The sequence below is a fragment of the Chlorocebus sabaeus genome, chromosome 12 (genome assembly GCF_047675955.1).
Source record: "Chlorocebus sabaeus isolate Y175 chromosome 12, mChlSab1.0.hap1, whole genome shotgun sequence".
Classification (NCBI taxonomy): Eukaryota; Metazoa; Chordata; class Mammalia; order Primates; family Cercopithecidae; genus Chlorocebus; species Chlorocebus sabaeus.
In genome coordinates this window covers 106769271-106788684 of record NC_132915.1, presented here as the reverse complement: position 1 = coordinate 106788684, position 19414 = coordinate 106769271, and the positions used below count along the sequence as shown (strand labels likewise).

Below are 19414 nucleotides of genomic sequence, written 5' to 3'. Positions count from 1 at the left end.
AAACTTTTTTTTTTTTAACCCAAAGAATATCGGTGATTTTTGTCCACTGCGAGGAGAAGAAGAGCGAGCCCAGGGCTCGTGAAATGCAGCAGAATCCTTATTTATAAACAGGCCGAGGTAGTGATATATGCGACCCCCCCTCTACTCAGTGACTTTTCTATCCTATGGATATCGGTCTTGAGAGTTGAGATTGGAGAGCAGCGCCGTCTGCACTGGGTCCTGCAGCCTCCGTCCTTTCAATGCCTGGTTTTCTCTGTGACTGCTGGCCTTCCCTGGAGATCAGAGCGCTCCTGTGTGCCATGGGCTGTATTCAGAGCATCGGAGGTAAAGCCAGAGTCTTCCGGGAAGGGATCACGGTGATTGATGTGAAAGCCTCCATCGACCCCGTCCCCACCAGCATCGATGAGTCCTCCAGCGTGGTGCTCCGCTACCGGACACCCCACTTCCGGGCCTCGGCCCAGGTAGTCATGCCTCCCATCCCCAAGAAGGAGACTTGGATAGTTGGCTGGATCCAGGCGTGCAGCCACATGGAGTTCTACAACCAGTACGGCGAGCAGGGCATGTGAGTACGGCGGAGAGCCAGCTCTGGGAACTGCTAGGGATGGCCGAGCTTGGAGGCCTGGTGAGGGGCGGCCGATAGGGGGGAAGGTGGAGATACCATGGAGACAGGACCCAGGCCAGAGAGAAGCTTTAGGCAGGTATGCAGGTGGCCTCCTTGGCCCAGTGGCTCCCTGAAGAGTTTCCCTGTGGATCTAGATTGGAGTCAGTCCTGCACCCTACCCTGCCACTGTTTCCCCGGGGTTCCTGTCTCCTTCCTTGCAAGATGCCGAGAAAGCAGGTTCCTCCCAGTGTTTCCTGGCAGAGCAAGCGTGCCGTCCGCCTGAGGAGTGTTAGTGCCATCAGGGGTCACCAGAGAGACTGGAGGGCTGCCCTCCAGGCCTCTGGCCCTGTGGGGGCCCATGGCAGACACTCAGGCACTCTGCAACTCCCAGACCCGTGTGTTCAGGGCTTTGCGATTGGGCCTCAGTTTTCTTTCTGGCCTATACGAGTGCGTGCGAGGACCTGGGGGAGTGCTTGGCTGTTCCAAACCTCACTGTGTTTGAGAGCACAGTTAGTTTTAGAAGCCCGAGTTTTTCACAGTGTAGCGCTTTCTGTCTCCAAGGCAGAAGGCCACTTTACGCAGACAAGTCCAGTGTTCTCCCAGGGAGGCCCTAACAGCAACAGCAAAGAGGAGCCTCTCCTGCAGCCCCGAAGCCCTGTCTCCAGAGTGTGCCTAGGGTACTGGGGGTCCCGGTGAGGGCCCTGGGGCCCTGGGGCTCCTTTCCTGGCCTGCTTCCTGACCCCAGAGAAGGCCGTCCCCAGGGTGGAAAGAGCTGCATTTAGGCAGAGTTGGGAGAGTGACTTCACCCGAAGGTTCACCCTAAGACAGTGGTGGTGAAAATAGCTGTTTCTGAGCATGAGGAGGGCTAGGCAGGCCCTGGTGGGCAACTCACCCATGCGGCCCCGTGACTGGCCACGGACACTCCCAGAGCCCCTCTCAGCGTCTACCCCGTGCAGCTTCCCTTTCCCGTTTTGCAAGTGGGGAAAAGAGGAGAATTTCCCCAGGAGTTGGAACTTATCACAGATTTAAGAACCTCGTGGGCCACCTGTAAATGAGAGGGGTGGAGGATGGCGGGACACCCAGTCTGGTGGCTTCTCTACTTAATGACTGCAAAGTTCTAAAGGAAACATGAGGATCACAGTAACCCTTACATCCAGCGTGTGACTGGGACCATCCCAAAGAGGTTCATGGGGAGCACATGCAGAGGCTCTCACCGGCCGTCTCCACCAGCCTGATATCTGTGCCAAGCCCTTTGCGTCTCAAGAGCAGCTAGTAATCCAGTTCAGGCCGGGGGCCGCCTTTCTATTCTAAGCAGGGAAACATGATTCTTAGTTATGCAGTGAGGACCTTTTCTAAGAACCCGTAAGCCCATAAACCTCCTCGGGCTTTGAAGGCATCCGGGACAGTTGTAGAAACAAAAATCTTCCTCGGGGTTTTGGGCTAAGCCTAGTTGATTCCCTAGAAGGGGTTGGGAAACCAGCGTCGTCTTCTGAACTTGGAAAGACTTGAGCACTAGTCGGGACTGTATTCTAATGAGGTTGGTGCAACGTGTGGTGGGGAGGCCACAGGCCTGACCCAGGGTACAGACTCCAAGCCTCAGCTTCCCCTTCTGTGCACCTGGGCTTCCGATGTCTTCACTAAGACTCGTTCTCCATCCGGTGACCCTGAGTAGGTGAGGGTGATGTGGCTGGAGCCAGGCCTGAGACTGGGAACTGAGGCAGGTTTGCCCTCCCTGTACCAGTCCTCACTTCCTGGTTGGAAGGGCCTCATGCCTTCTTAGGCAGATGTGGGCGGGAGGCCAGGCTCTGCCACTTTCCAGGATGTGACCCTAGGCAAGTCCCTTTACTGCTCTGAGCCTCAGTTTACACATCTGCAAAATGGGGCTGGTGATAACCCCTTCCCCATGGCTTCTTGTGAGAATCACTCAAGCCAACCAAATTTGCCATGCATTCAGCCCTGCGCCAAGCTCGTGGTGAATCCTCACCGCAGGCAGTAATGGGATGGGGATCGTCCTTAGCGGTGTTGTCATTGTTACCGTTATTCCATCAGACGTGAGTGGCTAAAACTACAGAATTAGGACAGGTGTCAGCCACATTGTGTAGTGAATCTTCTCTCCAGGCTGTCTTTGTCTGTCACGTAGGGCCCACTTCCTGAGTGTAAAACTTTTTAAAGCAGTGTAAGGCATGAAGAGCTTGCGTTTTAAAGTGGCTCCAGACCATTTTCCTTGCTCTCCCTCTGCCCCTGACGTTTCTCTTTGCTCCCTCTCGTTCTCGGGACTCCTCTTTCGCTGCAGGGAGCCTCTGTGTCCCACCCAGCTCATTCTCCCTGGGTGCACTGGCTGTGTAATCTCAGTTGGGATACACAGGGACCAGCCCCAGGAACAGGATGCAGTCGGAGGCTCCCTGGGAGGGGCGGCTTGGAGCAGTTGGGCAGAAGGGTCCACGTGTCCTGGCTCCTAAGGCCTTGGCCGGGCAGCCCGTGGGCTTCCATTCCGTGTCTGTCCATGAGGGTGAGAACTTCCCGTAGTCTGCTGTGAGGATTCAGCGAGAGGCCAGTATGGGTGACCGTCCTGTAGCTGAGACGTAGAGGAGGAGGCTGCTGAGTGCTTATTAGTAATCAACAGAATCATCCTAATGGGCTGAGTGGCCAGAGAAGAGAGTCCCGGATTCAACCTGCACCCTTGAAGGGCTCATGGAGAAGTCCAGGATGTGGCCTTACTTTAGCTCTTTACTGAATGGAAATAGAAGCATTTGGGTGGGATTTAGTTATTTATTTTTTTAAATTTTAACTTTTATTTATTTTTTGAGACAGTCTTATTCTTGTCCCCCAGGCTGGAGTGCAATGGTGCCAATCTTGGCTCACTGCAACCTCTGCCTCCCGGGTTCAAGTGATTCTCTTGCTCCAGCCTCCAGAGTAGCTGCGATTACAGGCACACACCATCATGCCCAGCTAATTTTTATATTTTTAGTAGAGACGGGGTTTCACCATGTTGGCCAGGATGGTCTCGAACTCCTGACCTCAGGTGATCTGCCTGCCTCAGCTCCCAAAGGGCTGGGATTACAGGCATGAGCCTTAGGTGGGATTTAAAACCCCCTTCCTGTCTCCCCTGCCCCAGGCCTTCCATTTTCTGAGTTTTTAAGCCTTGTGGCATGAAGGAAAGGGAACAGTGGTTGGGGTGACCAGGAACCCCAACCGGCCCAGAATTGTCCGTCTGCTCTGCCTGGCCCAGGGTCAGGTAATTCTTTGTGCTGGTGGGGGGTGTCCTGTGCATGAGTAGGGGGCTGGGCAGCATCCCTGGTCTCTACCCACTGCATGCCAGGAGCACATCCCCGCAAGCTGTGACAGTCAGTAATGTCCCCAGGGAGGGCCCGATGTCCCCAGGAGGGGCTATGAAATCACAGCTAGTGGAGGACCGCTGGACTTGACCCAGACAATTCACATCCTTAAAATGAAGCCCAGGCCCTGTGCTTTACTGGCCCGGGGAAGGGACAGCCAGGTAACGAGACCTGGGTTAGGGCTTTCATTCTTTACAAATGGACTTGTATCCAAAATGTTAATTCCAGATACTTAACCGAAATCCATCATACCCCCAAACGTTATCCCTGCTTAAAATTAATCCCTAAACCAGGAGGATCACTTTTTAGAATGACATTCTGGGTTTGAAACATTTGAAATGGAACAATTAAAAAAAAACAAAACAAAACAACAACCAAAAAACACACACCATCTCAATAATACCCTGCCTTTTACAGACAGAGCTGGAAAAGAGTGAGTTTCTCTGCGCCAGCATGAGAGGATTCTATATGGCTTTGGGTCCAACCCACATCGCTTTAAAAGCCAACCCCCCCCTCTCCAAATTGTTGGAGACACCTGCCTCCACAGCCCGGCCCCCGCAATTCCTCAACTGCCACCTGTCAGCTGGCACACAGTCTTCTAAATGACAAGTCACAATTTCTCGCCTGTGTGGGAGAAGTTCCACGTTGTCCCTGGTTTGCCCTTCTCTGGAGCCCCCTGGGAACCTGGCCCACAGCCACGCCCATGGCCAAGGCCAAGACCAGGGGCAGTTTATGGCCCTGGAGTCTGCCAAAGGGCAGACTGGGTGGGGAGGAGGGGGAGCAGCTCAGATGGAAAGGGTTTCTTTGGGTGGATGGGGACACTGCTCCATGCCCATGTGTAGCAAGGTGTGAACCCCAGCTCCCAACCCTTCGGCCAGCCTCTTAACCTTTCCAAGCCTCACTGTTCCTGTCTATGAAATGGGAATATGAGTTCTCCCTCTAGGGTTGTGATGATAAGAGCTTAACCCAGCACCTCACATATACCAGGCACTCAATATATGGTAGCCGTCAATACCACAGCTATGAATCATGATACTAACAATGTCTTATTCATTATGCGGTGCCTGTCAGAGTCAGCGGAAAGGTGGCTGTCTTGTTGCTGTTGTTACATTATCCCTTCTCCTGGGTTTCAGATACCTGTCTATAGCATGAATGCTGTCACTGTGTTACGAAAGGCCAGTGGGGCCAGGCGCGGTGGCTCACACCTGTAATCCCAGCACTTTGGGAGGCCGAGGCTGGCGGATCACGAGGTCAGGACATCGAGACCATCCTGGCTAACATGATGAAACCCCGTCTCTACTAAAAATACAAAAAATTAGCCGGGCGTGGTGGCAGGCACCTGTAGTCCCAACTACTCAGGAGGCTGAGGCAGGAGAACGGCACGAACCTGAGAGGCGGAGCTTGCAGTGAGCCGAGATCGCACCACTGCACTCCAGCCTGGGCGACAGAGTGAGACTTCATCTCAAAAAAAAAAAAAAAGAAAAGAAAAGAAAGGCCAGTAGCCAGCCTGGACAACACAGTGAAACCCTGTGCCTACAAAAAATACAAAAAAATTAGCCAGACACGGTGGCACATACCTGTAGTCCCAGCTACTTGAGAGGCTGAGGTGGGAGGATCACCTGAGCCTGGGGAGGTCAGGGCTGCAAGTGAGCTGTGATCGCACCACTGCCCTGCAGCCGGGGGTACAGAGTGAGACCCCATCTCAAAAAAAAAAAAAAAAGTCTAGTGGGAAAGGACAGGGCAGGGGTGGAGGGACTGCTGGGTGCCACCCAGCCCTGCAGGGATGACCCGGAGAATGGCTACCTCGGGCGCCTTCCCACCTGCCATCTCCCAGCGTCCTCCCCAGGAACTCAGGACGGCCTCATTTTATGATGTGGCCACAGCTTCTAAGACCTGAAGCTGGTTGCCCGAGCAGTCTTGCTCAGCGCCAGCAGATCTGGGGACAGGCCATGGAGGAATGTCCCTGTTGACCACGTGGCCTCTTCCTGAAGCCGGGGCCTGAGCGTCAGTTGTGCAAAGAACAATTGAGGAGGAGGCTTCCTCTCTGTAACCGGAAGGCGGCCTCCCCCATCTGCTGGGCCCTGGCGGAGGCAAGGGCGGGGTGGGTGGGAGAGGGAAGTCCTTGTTTCAAGGCTTTGGGGTGGGAGGAAGTAGGGGGGATGACCCAGCCGAAAGAGAGCTCCCCCAGGACCAGCCCCAGCCAAGGGATCGCTGCAGCCCTCATCCACTGTCCAAGCACTGGAAACAAACATTGGAGACGTGCGAGGCGCCACTCAACAGCCGTAGTAATCAGGGAAATGACAAGTTACATACTGACATCCTTTGTTTTGCTGATCAGAGTTGGGTGCAATGAAAAAGATCAGTGGTGCCCAGTGTTCGGGGGAGGGGAGCGTCTTCACCTGTTGTTTGTGGGAGGACAGTTGAGGCAGGTGAGGATGCTGAGAGGTGAGCCTGGCTGTGCCTGTTACCGTCCACACGTGCAAGCCCTTCAGCTCGGTGGTTGTACCTTTTTTGAGATGGAGTTTCACTCTTGTCGCCCAGGCTGGAGTGCGGTGGCATGATCTTGGCTCACTGCAACCCCCACCTCCCGGGTTCAAGCGATTCTCTTGTCTCTGCCTCCCGAGTAGCTGGGATTACAGGTGCCTGCCACCACACCTGGCTTTCTTTTCTTTTTTTCATATTTTTAGTAGAGACGGGGTTTCACCATGCTGACCAGGCTAGTCTCGAATTCCTGACCTCAAGCGATCCACCTGCCTCAGCCTCCCAAAGTCCTGGGATTACAGGCGTGAGCCACGGTGCCCAGCCTGTACTTTTAGAGTCCCTTACAGAAACTTTGTGCCCCTAGCTCAGGGCCTGCATATTGGAGGTGTCCAAAAAAATAATCTACTGAACAAGTGAGTTAATGATCACGTGAACCGGGGAAGCAGCACATAAAGACGCACATAGGCCGGGCGCGGTGGCTCACGCCTATAATCCTAGCATTTTGGGAGGCTGAGGCAGGCGAATCATCTGAGGTCAGGAGTTCGAGACCAGCCTGACCAATATGGCGAAACCCTGTCTCTACTAAAAATACAAAACTTAGCGGGGTGTGGTGGTGCACACCTGTAATCCCAGCTACTCAGAAGGCTGAGGTGCAAGAATTGCTTGAACCCAGGAGGTGGAGGTTACAGTGAGCCGAGATCATGCCACTGCACTCCAGCCTGGGCGACAGAGCGAGACTGTCTTTAAAAAAAAAAAAAAAGATGCACAAGTAAGGATGTTAACTCCAGCACGGCTCCTAATAGCAAAAAACCAGGAACAACACAAGGGTCCCTCAAGAGGGAGTGAAATTATGGTCTGTCTGCAGTGCAGACTCTGAGGCAGGGCCACAGGCCCTGAAGACAAGGTAGAGCTATGGATACTCCCACGTGGGGAAATGGTACATTGTTGTTACATTTTTGTTTAAAGTTATCAAACAATATGTAGGGTAGTAACCCATTTTTGTTAAAAAGAAAATACTGAAGTTGGGAGTATATCCTGTGTGTATGCAGAGAGCAAGGTCCCAAAGGATGTTTACGGAAGTACAACACGGGGCACACGGGGAGGGGCGCATGGGGAGGTAGGTTTCAGTTTTCACTTGATACGCTTTTTTTTTGCAGCGAAATTTCACTCTTGTTGCCCAGGCTGGAGTGCAGTGGTGCGATCTCGGCTCATTGCAACCTCTGCCTCCCTGGTTCAAGCGATTCTCCTGCCTCAACCTCCTGAGTAGCTGAGATTACAGGCGGGCGCCACTGTCCTCGGCTGATTTTTGTATTTTTAGTAGAGACGGGGTTTCACCATGTTGGTCAGGCTGGTCTTGAACTCCTGACCTCAAGCAATCCGCCCTCCTCTGGCTTCCATAGTTCTGGAATTACAGGCGTGAGCCACCATGCCCGGCCTAAAATTTTAGCACTTCTTTTATAACTAAAATTTTTTTTTTTTTTTTTTTTTTTTTTTGAGACGGAGTCTTGCTCTGTCGCCCAGGCTGGAATGCGCAGTGGCCGGATCTCAGCTCACTGCAAGCTCCGCCTCACGGGCTTACACCATTCTCCTGCCTCAGCCTTCCGAGTAGCTGGGACTACAGGCGCCCGCCACCTCGCCCGGCTAGTTTTTTTTTTTTTTTTTTGTATTTTTAGTAGAGACGGGGTTTCACCGTGTTAGCCAGGATGGTCTCGATCTCCTGACCTCGTGATCTGCCCGTCTTGGCCTCCCAAAGTGCTGGGATTACAGGCTTGAGCCACTGTGCCCGGCCTATAACTAAAATTAAACAGGCTCTATTGGTCTTTCCTCCTCGTGTTAAATTCCAGTGATCCACTGCTGTGCCTGGGTTAAGAGGGGTGGGGTTAGTAGGGAGAAGGTGTCTGGGTCCCGGAAGGAATGGGGTTTGTTGTGGTGGGGGAATCCCCGTGGGCAGGCTCTGTGGGAGGCGAGACCTCCAGCCCTTCCCTCACCTGGTGAACAGGTGTGGGGGAGACCGAGAGAGCACGGCCTGGTGACCTGGTGGTGGTGGGGACAGCTCAGGGGGGCAGCAGCACGGGGGGAAGTCAGGAAGCCAGGATGCCTGTCCAGTGTGAAATGGGGGCTCTTGGGCAATCATTTCTGAAAAATTGTAAAGCTTTTACAGAATGAGTACTTTCTGCAAATTTTATCAGATTATAAAATCCATACCGTTGGGGGGTAGGTAAAATAATTCCTAACTTCCTGCCCAGCCCGTGTGAGGGGCTGAAACCAGGGCTGAGCAGGAGACTCTGTGGCATGGGCAGGCCCTTGCCCTGGAGCCTCAAGTCTTTAGCTGTAAAGGTGTTTCTTAAGGTGCCCAATGTGAGCCGTTTGTAGGAGATGGAATAATATTTGAGTCAATCATTTAAGGTTAAGGCTAAATTTTATTTTAATGCAACATATTTAATGCCTATTAGAACATATATCTGTATATATAGCATATATACAAACCTGCTATTTCAAAGGTGTTTCTAAATTTCGTTGACTTTTTTTTCTTTTAGAGACAGGGTCTCACTCTGTTGTCCAGGCTGGAGTGCTGTGGGGCAATCCTAGTTCACTGCAGCCTTGACCTCCTGGGCTCGCGCAATCCTCCCACCTTAGCTTCCCGCGTAGCTGGGAGTCTAGGGACGCACCACCACGCCTGGCTAATTTTTAAGTTTTTTGTACAGACGAGAGTCTCTTGCTTTGTTGCCCTGGCTGGTCTTGACCTCCTGGGTTCAAGCAATTCCCATCCTCCAGGCTTAGACTCCCATAGTTGATTCTTTTAAAAGCTGATTAGGTTGGACACGGTGGCTCATCTCAGCAGCTTGGGAGGCTGAGGTGGGAGGATCGCTTAGGTTCCATTAGAGGCAGGTGGGGTAAGAGCTGGGTCAGATTGGGGACCTTGGCCCAGTGACTTCCCAGCTGTGTGACCTCGGACCCGGCCTCTAACTGCCCTAAGTCTCCTCCGTGAAATGCACCCCACAGCCCCAGCCCCAGGGACGTGTGGTACCCGGCGCAGCCCGTGTGCTCAGGGAGTGGTACCTGCTGTCAGCACTTGCTAAGGAGACCGTCCAGCAGGAGGCTCTTGCAGCTGCAGCCCTGCAGGATAAGCAGAAGCTCAGAGCAACTTTGGGGGCCCAGGACTCCTCACAGAGATGCCCTGTGGGCTTTGGGGGAGACCCAGCGTGTACTGACAGCCATTGATCCTGGCCACGGACCTTGATGGTGCCTGAAGCTGGGCCAGGCACTGTGAAACATCCCAGATATGTGGTGATGGGTGAGGCAGGCCTGGCCCTGCCCTCACGGCCTCGTGGTCTGTCTGGGAAAGAGACTGGCAGCAGATGAGTGCGTCAGTATTTAATCACCGTCACGAACAGGCCACAGGGCAGTGGGATGAGATCCAGTGGCGTTGAATACCGGGAGGCACCTGGCCCGTGTGGAGGGTCCAGGCAGGCTTCTTTGGGATGGTGGCTGCAGAGCTGAGTAATGAGCAGCTGTGAGCGAGGAGAGGAGGAATAAGAGGGGAGAGGAGGAGGAGGAAAAGGGGGTGGAGGAGGAAGAGGATGAAGATGAGGACGAGGATGACGCTGCTCCCGGTAGAAGGCCCTGAGAGGGAGGAGCATGGCCCACTGCAGCAGCTGAGAATGACTGGGGCCCTGGAGCCCGGGGAGGACGTGTGTGTACACGCACATGTGTGTACATGTGCATGTGTGCACGCACGCAAGGCTCTAGGCTTCAATTGCGTTGGTTTTAAGGGCATAGGGGAGTCATGGCCGGTTTAACAGGGTTGGAGCCATGCCATCGGATTTGTGTTTTTAGAAGATCGCTCGGGCTGCTTCTGGGAGAGGAACAGATTGCAGGAGGCTGGGAGACCAGGGAAGGGTAAGGCTGGGATGGAGGCAGAGGAGGAGAAGGGGCACAGCCTGGAGGGGCGAGGGAGAGTCCAGGATGGCACTGTGTCCCGGAGACACAGGCCTCCCCATTGCTGGCCAGGCCAGTAGCTCTGTCCACCCCTTTCAGGGCTTCATGGCGTGTGGTACCTTGGCATGTGGTGCCAAGCAGGTGCCCTGCAGATGTTTGTTGGGTGGGTGACGATGGGACTCAAGACAGGGATGCTGTGGGAGGCTGAGGAAGCCACTTCAGCCCAGGAAGCATTCTGAATCCTGGGTTCCAGCCTGGACTTGCCTGCTGTCCTTTGGGGTCACTAGGAGGATGGGATTGTGACAGGTGGCCCTGCCTGCCCCTGCCCACAGCCATGGAGGTGAACGGCCTGCTGGGCTCCTAGACTGGACAGCTGCCTGGGGCCTGCACTCAGAAGGGCCCCGAGCGTGGTTCAAGGCTCTGCTGTCACCGCATTGAAAATCTCAGGTTGTTTACAGCCAGGCGTGGTGGCTCACGCCTGTAATCCCAGCACTTTGGGAGGCCAAGGTGGGCAATCACCTGAGGTCAGGGGTTTGAGACCAGCCTGGCTAACATGGTGAAACTCCATCTCTGCTAAAAAATACATAAAAATTAGGCCGGGCATGGTGGCTCACGCCTGTAATCACAGCACTGTGGGAAGCTGAGGTAGGTGGGTTACCTGATGTCAGGAGCTCGAGACCAACCTTACATGGTGAAACCCCATCTCTACTAAATAATTAGTCGGGCATGGTGGCACATGCCTGTAATCTCAGCTACTTGGGAAGCTGAGGCAGGAGAATTGCTTGAACCCGGGAGGCAGAGGTTGCAGTGAGCTGAGATCATGCCACTGCACTCCAGCCCGGGCAGCAAGAGTGAAACTCTGTCTCAAAAAAAAGGAGAAAGGTGGTTAAGACATTGCTTAACTTTAGACTTTTAAGTCAAAAATAATGGGGAAAATTTCAAGGACAACTACTAAGAGAACAGAATTAGAATGTTTAAATCCCCAGTAAGTACCAAGAAGAAACAGAAGAAAAATACCTATAAAATCTGTAATCAAAAGAATGGTGGGCAAAAAGCATTAAAAAACTGAATAGCAATTTATAGAGAAGAGAAACAGGTTCATATAAAAATAATTCGGCTGGGGTGGTGGCTCACACCTGTAATCCCAGACACTGCGGGAGGCCAAGGTAGGCAGATCACCTGAGGTCAGGAGCTTGGAGACCAGCCTGGTCAACATGGTGAGACCCCGTCTCTACTAAAAATATAAAATTAGCTGGGCATGGTGGTGGGTGCCTGTGGTCCTACCTACTCAGGAGGCTGAGGCAGAAGAATCACTTGAACCTGGGAGGCCGAGGCTCCAGTGAGCGGAGATCTCACCACTGCACTCCAGCCTGAGAGACAGAGTGACACTGCGTCTCTAATAATAATAATAATAATGAAAGGTCAGAAAAGGCTTCAGGTCAAAATAGGGCTTCAGGTCAAATCAGGGCTACCTGGTCTGGGAGAGGCACACCTCTAACTGCTCATGCCACCCTCAAAGTGTCTCCAGAAGCATCCACTGACTGCCGTGGGTTGCACCAGGCAGTGAGTATCAATACATTTCATCATCACAAAAACCTGGCAGGCGGATGTCGGCGGATTGTCCGTGGGCTGCTGATGAGACGGTGGAGGCTCCGCGCGTCTGTGACCGGACCACAGTGTGAGCAGCTGGGGCTAACAGTAGACCCTGGGCTGCCGCAGGTGCCCCTGAGCTATGCATCCCCAGCACCCCCAGGTGGGGGGAATCCATGCAGCCTGGTGACGATTTGGCCCTGGCCCCCATGACGCAGTGCTGTCTGCCAGTCCGGGAGGCTCCTCACCTGTCTGTGTCTGAGCCAGGGCCCGGGAGTTTCAGGACTGCAGAAAGGAAAGGAAGCCCCAAGGCTGGGGTCAGGAAGAGGAGGGCTGTTCTGCTGCTCAGCCTCACTCCTCCAAACCAGGCCTTCAGCTCTTTGCAAATGAAAGGGGGCAAGGCCAAAGCAGGGTTCCTTATGCAAGTTTGCTTTCTGCCCTGAAAAACCAAAAAAAGGGGAATCTCTTCCAAACAAGTGTAAGCACTGGGTGAGGACAGAGTGGACGTTTCCTTCTGAAATAGGAGACCAGGCCCCCAGTGGGCAGAGACTCTGACCCGCTTCTTCATCCGTGCGGGGGAGTAAATGAGCAGGCTCACCCCGTTGTCATCCTGCCTGCTGCTGTGGCCCCCCCCAGATCTTTGGAATTACGGGGTACTTCCAGACAGGGAGGTTGTCTGAGCTTCCTCCAGGTTCCCTGAGTCTGGGGTGCTCAGGGGCTGGGCAGGAGATGCCCATTAAGCAGGTGTTACTCTAATGAGTGAGCTTTTCAATGAGATGAACAGGAAAATTGGCAAAATCATGTTCCTAATCATTCCTCCTATAGCGGCCCCAAGTTTGCTAACTGCTAACATTATATGATGTGTAAGTAGGGGAATGCATTTTTTAAATTATGGTAAAGCCTATGTAACATTTTATAAAATTTACCATTTTATTTTTATTATTTTTTAAAGACAGGGTCTGGCTCTGTCACCCAGGCTGGAGTACAGTGGCACAATCTCAGCTCACTGCAACCTCCACCTCCCAGGTTCAAGCGATTCTCCTGCCTCAGCCTCCCGAGTAGCTGGGATTACAGGTGCCCACCAGCACGCCCAGCTAAGTTTTGTATTTTTAGTAGAGACGGGGTTTCACCATGTTGGCCAGGCTGGTCTCAAACTCCTGACCTCAAGTGATCCACCATGCCTGACAAAAATAGACCATTTTAATCATTTATAAGTGCACAGCTCAGTGGCATTAGGTCCATTCACGTTGTTTTGCAGCCTTTACCACCATCCATCTTCAGAACTCTCTTCTTTTTCTTTTTTTTTTTTTTTGAGATGGAGTCTTGCTCTTATCGCCCAGGCTGGAGTGCAGTGGCACGATCTCAGCTCACTGCAACCTCCGCCTCCTGGGTTCAAGCGATTCTCCTGCCTCAGCCTCCTGACTAGCTGGGATTACAGGCGCCCACCACCACGCCCGGCTAATTTTTGTGCTTTTAGTAGAGACGGGGTTTCACCATGTTGTCCAGGCTGGTCTTGAACTCCTGACCTCAGGTGATCTGCCCGCCTTGGCCTCCCAAAGTGCTGGGATTACAGGTGTGAGCCACAGCGCCCAGCCCAGAACTCTTTTCATCTTGCAAAACTGAAACTTTGTCCCCAAGAAACATCAACTTTCCGTTCCTCTTTCTCCCAGCCCCTGGCAACCTCCCTTCTACTTTCTGTCTGTATGAATTTGACAACATTAGGGACTTCACATAAGTGGAATCCCACAGTATGTGTCTTTTTGTGGCTGGCTTATTTCGCTCAACATAATGTCCTCAAGGTTGATCTGTGTTGTAGCCTGTGTTGGAACGTCCTTCCTTCTGAAGGCTGAAGAACATTCTATTGTACGTATATGGCACATTTTGTTTATCCATTTATCTGTCGTTGGACACTTGGATCGATTCTACCTTTTGGCTATTGTGATTAATTCTAGGAACAGGAATGCATTTTTTTTTTTTTAAAGGTGGAGTCTCGCTGTGTTGGCCAGCCTCAGCCTCCCAAAGTGCTGGGGTTACAGGTGTGAGCCACTGCGTCCAGTTGGGAATGCTTTTTTTTGAGACAGTCTCACTGTGTCGCCCAGGCTGGAGTGCAGTGGCACAATCTCAGCTCACTGCAAACCCAGCCTCTCAGGTTCAAGCAATTCTCCTGCCTCAGCCTCCTGATTATAGGATTACAGGCGTCTACCACCATGCCCCGCTAATTATTATTATTATTATTATTATTATTATTTTGAGACAGACTCTCACTCTGTTGCCCAGGCCGGAGTGCATGGCATGATCTCAGCTCACTGCAATCTCTACCTCCCAGGTTCAGGCGATTCTCCTGCCTCAGCCTCCTGAGTAGTTGGGACTACAGGCATGTGCCACCATGCCTGATTAATTTTTTGTATTTTTTTTTAGTAGAGACGGGGTTTCACCATTTTGGCCAGGCTGTTCTCAAACTTCTGACCTCATGATCCGCCCGCCTTGGCTTCCCAAAGTGAATTTTTGTATTTTTAGTAGAGAGGAGGTTTCACCATGTTGGCCAGGCTGGTCTTGAACTCCTAACCTTAAGTGATCCGCCTGCCTCAGCCTCCCAAAGTGCTGGGATTACAGGCGTGAGCCACTGCGCCCGGCCAGGAGTGTATTTTTAACAGTAGCTTGTTCCTGGGAGTACCTGCTGTGCACATAGGTGAGCAGAAGGCACAGTGGGCGCAGGCTGTCCTGAGCTTCCCTGTTACAGGTGCCTTGGTGGAAACGGGCGCCGGGGTCCCAGGCTCCACCACTTGGCCAAATGTCCTTAGGGAAAGGTAGCTTCACTCTCCACCCCCAGCCCACCTCTTTGCTTTCTGTATCTGCAGGGTGGGGTTGCATGGAGAAGATTGTCTGTGAGCCTGTAAAGTTAAATTAAGGGGCCCCTACAGCCTGGGGTGGGCTCCCAGGTGCTACTGTATCCACGGCCACATGGGAGTGTGGGATCCTGTATGTCCTAAGAGCAACCTGGGCCAGGCCGCCCACCTTTTTCTGTCCGAGGGTTATGATTATAACAGCGGTAGTGATGACAGTGACACTCCCAGCTATTGTCTGACCCCCTGCCCCCAGAATGTCAAAGGGGACTGGTGGTCTGCTGGGTCCGTTCCATCCTCAGGGCCCGGGACATCCCCTGGCCTACCAGGGAGACACAGAAAGCCCTCCTTGAGTGACCAAGTGAGTGAACTGGCCTTCCTTGTCCTCAGGTCCAGCTGGGAGCTCCCCGACCTCCAGGAGGGCAAGATCCAAGCCATCAGCGACTCTGACGGGGTGAACTACCCCTGGTACGGCAACACCACGGAGACCTGCACCATCGTGGGCCCCACCAAGAGAGACTCCAAGTTCATCATCAGCATGAACGACAACTTTTACCCCAGCGTCACGTGGGCCGTGCCCGTCAGCGAGAGCAACGTGGCCAAGCTCACCAACATCTACCGGGACCAGAGCTTCACCACCTGGCTGGTGGCCACCAACACCTCCACCAACGACATGATCATCCTGCAGACACTCCACTGGCGCATGCAGCTCAGCATCGAGGTGAATCCCAACCGGCCCCTGGGCCAGCGCGCCCGGCTGCGGGAGCCCATCGCCCAGGACCAGCCCAAAATCCTAAGCAAGAACGAACCCATCCCGCCCAGTGCCCTGGTCAAGCCCAATGCCAACGACGCCCAGGTCCTCATGTGGCGGCCCAAGTACGGGCAGCCGCTGGTGGTGATCCCGCCCAAGCACCGGTGACAACCAGGGCCACCCGCTAGGTTAGACTGGCAAATAATAATACCGCTGAAAACAAAACTCAGACTCACTCTTCAGTCATTCAGCAAGATACGACCATTCTACCCTCTCCAGCGGGCGGATCTCACTGTGCTGAGGCCCCCCGGGAAGGCCTCCCCGGCGCTCGGCACCTGCTTCCTTTCAGGGCGGGGGGAGACCCAAGCGGGACAGACAGACCCCACGTGCGCCCTCAGGGTCACCTCTGGTCTCCTTGCCTCTCCTTTTGCTCACAGCTTCAGTCACTCACCCGTAACAGATTCCCTGAAACACTGCTTTTTCCGTTTTTTAAAAAAACTCCTCTTATGGGGGTTCAGGGGCAGGAGGAGGAGGAGCCGATTAGGAGGGAAGCTCCGGCCCCCCGATCAAAGAGACAGATCCGCACTGCTGCCGATTTGTGGCGCTGGCCGGCCTTCCCCCCCGGGTCCCCCTGCCCTCTGTCATGCGGCCTTATGTAGACTTGCTTTGCCAAACTTTTGCCTTAAGCTGAATTTAAAGGAAGAAAACCAGTTGGAGAAAGAAAGCAGGATCTCTTTTCTACCGGACTTTTCCTCTTCTGCCAGAGGTGGAGGGAGGGGTGGGGTCGCCTGTGAGGGTGTCTTGAGCCTTTCTTCCCGGGTGTCTTGGGAGAAGGTTGAGGATGGGCGTTTAGACCTGAAACCAGCTGCTCACTCTTTCTTTTGGGCAGAAACAAAACCACAGGCAGATTGCGCCTGAACAGCCCCTTCTCTCCCTCCACCCCCAGGTCTCATCCCGGCACCTGCAGAGAGGGGCTGTGAGCTCTGGCCAGGGGGTGGCTCTGCCAGCAGCCTTAACTTCCCTTGGGCGGCTCTAGGAGGGGAGAGGGAGGCTGCTGTGAGCCCAGGGAATTTTCACCTTCTCAGTCCTCAGGACCCACCCCCAGTGGAGTCCCTGGCCCTTCCTCCAGGTGTGTGGTGGTTTCCTTCTCCATCCACACTGGTCCCAAATGCCTGGGGGCCAGCCGCCCGGACCGCCGACACACAGCCTCAGTGTTGGTCTCAAAGGTAAGGAAGGCATTCACATCCCTTCTTGCAGGGCATTTTAAGACTTGAATCAGGTGGGCCCCAGCCCCTGTGGCCGGCTGGCCCCTGGTGTACTGTAAAAGGGCCAAGACAGGGCTCATTCTCAGGGGCACCCCTCCCAGGCCTTCAGGGCAGCGGGATGGTGCAGTCAGGCTCTGGGTGCCACACTGGTGGCGGTAGAAGGCACCTGAGCTCTAGGGAAGTCTTGGGAGGCAGTCGGCTGAGCCCCTGCTTCCTGTCCTCAAAGAAGTGAATCCAGGCCAAGGGCTGGGAGGGCTGGGTGGGCTCATGGTAGAGAGGAGTCAGAGCCACTCTGGAGGCTGGGCTGGCACAGTGGGGAGTGACAGGTGAGGACAGACGTCTGGAAGCCCATCCCTGGGACCTGCCCTCCCTCGGTCCCAGGTTATTGGAGCCCCAGGGCTTACTTAGTCCTGACCCATCGTGCCAGGGTTCTGGGCAGTGTCTGCCTTGCGGCCACTTGCAGGGACTATTAGGGAACATCCCACTGAATCCACGTTCCTTCCAGCTTGCCAAACACACAGCTACCCGCCCGAGGCCCACACTCAGCCTAATAATTATGAAGCACAGAAAACCGTCCATTTAGAAAAATAATCAATTTCTGCTACAGATGAGCCACTTGTAGGAGTCTCCGTGACAGCGTGGGACGGTGTGGGCGCCGAGGTCCCTGCCCCGCTCCTTTGTCCACGGGCTGTTGCGTTTATTCAAGGGGTGCTTAATGACCGTTCAGCCTCTGCCGTCTGTCTCCAGGCCCAGCTCGTGCCAGGAGGCTGTCCTGGGACACACTGGGCTGGAGCTGCCGGCTGGCACGGTGCTCAGGGGGCCCCTGGTGGGGGCCAGGACCTCCCCACAGAAACTGCAGGTTCTCTCTTGTGAGGATGGAGGCCGTGCCACCCGGAAAGGCAGTAGCCTTGGGGGAACAGCGGGTCCCAGCTGCACGTCTGAGGACGGGTGGGGACGGGGCTGGGACTCGGCCTTCATTCACTGGAGACTTCTCCACTCAGGTCTTTGTTGCACTAAAGCAGGGACAGGACCCTGGGGGTTCAGGAAGCGGGTCTCAGGCTGCCGGGTTCTTCCCGGAAGTGGGACTGGAGAGCGGAATGGAAAGGGGCTTCCTGAGCTGCTGGGGGGTGAAGGACCCCCAAATCCGCATTTCTTGAGTGTGAGCAAACACTCGAGGTAGGAGCCAGCACCCCTCTCACTGCATGCCTGGCCCCTGGCCCACCTTCACCTGTGCCCCTTCTTTCCACCCTTCCTTCCTCACTGAAGAAGGGCTGGGAAGACCCTGGAGAGGCTGCAGGTCTGTCCACAGACACTCAGCTAAGCCCCAGTCTGCTCCCTCAGCCTCCTTGCTCATGTTAGAGCACAGGCCCCAGGCTTCCTGCCGGGGCCCCGATTCCTCTTATGTCCACCAGTGGGTGGACATCCACTCACTCCTTCCAGCAATAAGAACCGTCCTTGGTCGTGGAGAGTACTGTGAAACAAACCAATGCACTTACCAGGAGGCACAAGACTCTTGAAGAAGATGTAAAATGAACCTTTTTTTTTTTTTTAATAAAAAACAAAAAACAAATATTCATAAAGAGAAATAAAATGTAATTTTAAAGTAGGCTTGGCTAGGTCCTGGATGTTTCTGAAGTGGCGATTCACTTTGGGGTGGGTGGCTCAGCGGTGCTGGCTACGGGGGTGAACGTGTTTGGGGGGCAGGAGGATGGGCTGAGGCTGGGATCCTGGTGCTCAGGACCTGGGAAATGGGAGGAGGGAACCAGCCTTTGAGGCCTGCTCCTTCCAGCTGCCTCTGTTCACAGCACCAGCTCCGGCGAGAGCAGCCCTGCGGCCTCAGCCTTGCACCCACAAGTGCCCCTGCCAGTGCCCTGCCTGGAGGGTGGTGGGCTTGGACGTAGAGCTAGGAATTGGGGGCAGCTTGACTTTTTGGCGAACAGGTTCTCTTTTGTGAGGATGGAGGCCATGCCACCCAGAAAGGCAGTAGCCCTATGTCAAGGGCAATTAATGTTTAGGTTGACCCTTAACTTGGGCCTGCAAAGGTGTCTTCCTGTGGACAGGCAGGACACTGTGTCTGGACAGGGGCTCCATGCCCTGCCCTCGGCCAGCAACTGATGAGGGGTCCTGTGAGGCCCCAGCCTTGAATGGATACCATCTTATAAATGGCGCTTTCTTGTGTAAGCGTGGGTGGGGGCCCCGGAGGTCCTGGAGTGGCCGTGGGCTCTGAAGGCAGACCACAGGTTCAAGGCCGTTTATGTGAGCTTCAGCACGACACTCAGCCCCTCTGAGCCCTACTTACTTTGTATGGAAAATGGAGATTTGGCCAGGTGTGGTAGCTCACACCTGTCATCTCAGTGCTCTGGGAAGCCAAGGTGGGTGGATCACTTGAGGTCAGGAGTTTGAGACCAGCCTGGCCAACATGACAAAAACCTGTCTCCACTAAAAATACAAAAATCAGCCCGGTGTGGTGGCGGGCACCTGTAGTCCCAGCTACTTGGGAGGCTGAGGCACGAGAACCACTGGAACCCGGGAGGCGGAGGCTGCAGTGAGCTGAGATTGCGCCACTGTGCTCCAGCCTGGGTGACAGAGCGAGACCCTGTCTCAAAAAA

General features: G+C 54.1%; 1 protein-coding gene across 2 annotated transcripts; it reads left to right on the top strand.

Annotated features, from left to right (window-relative positions):
* FAM78A (family with sequence similarity 78 member A) lies at nt 1-18411 on the top strand. 2 transcript variants are annotated; one of them, XM_073022022.1, is made up of 4 exons: nt 6108-6381; nt 11876-11919; nt 12899-13020; nt 15180-18411. In XM_073022022.1, the coding sequence occupies exons 1-4, from the start codon at nt 6234-6236 to the stop codon at nt 15706-15708; spliced, it is 843 nt and encodes a 280-aa protein (XP_072878123.1). In that variant the 5' UTR covers nt 6108-6233; the 3' UTR covers nt 15709-18411. The 2 variants fall into 2 exon arrangements, with proteins under 2 accessions (XP_008004096.1, XP_072878123.1); XM_008005905.3 differs by lacking the exons at nt 6108-6381; nt 11876-11919; nt 12899-13020 and adding an exon at nt 1-562.
* Nucleotides 18412-19414: the final 1003 nt, after the last annotated feature.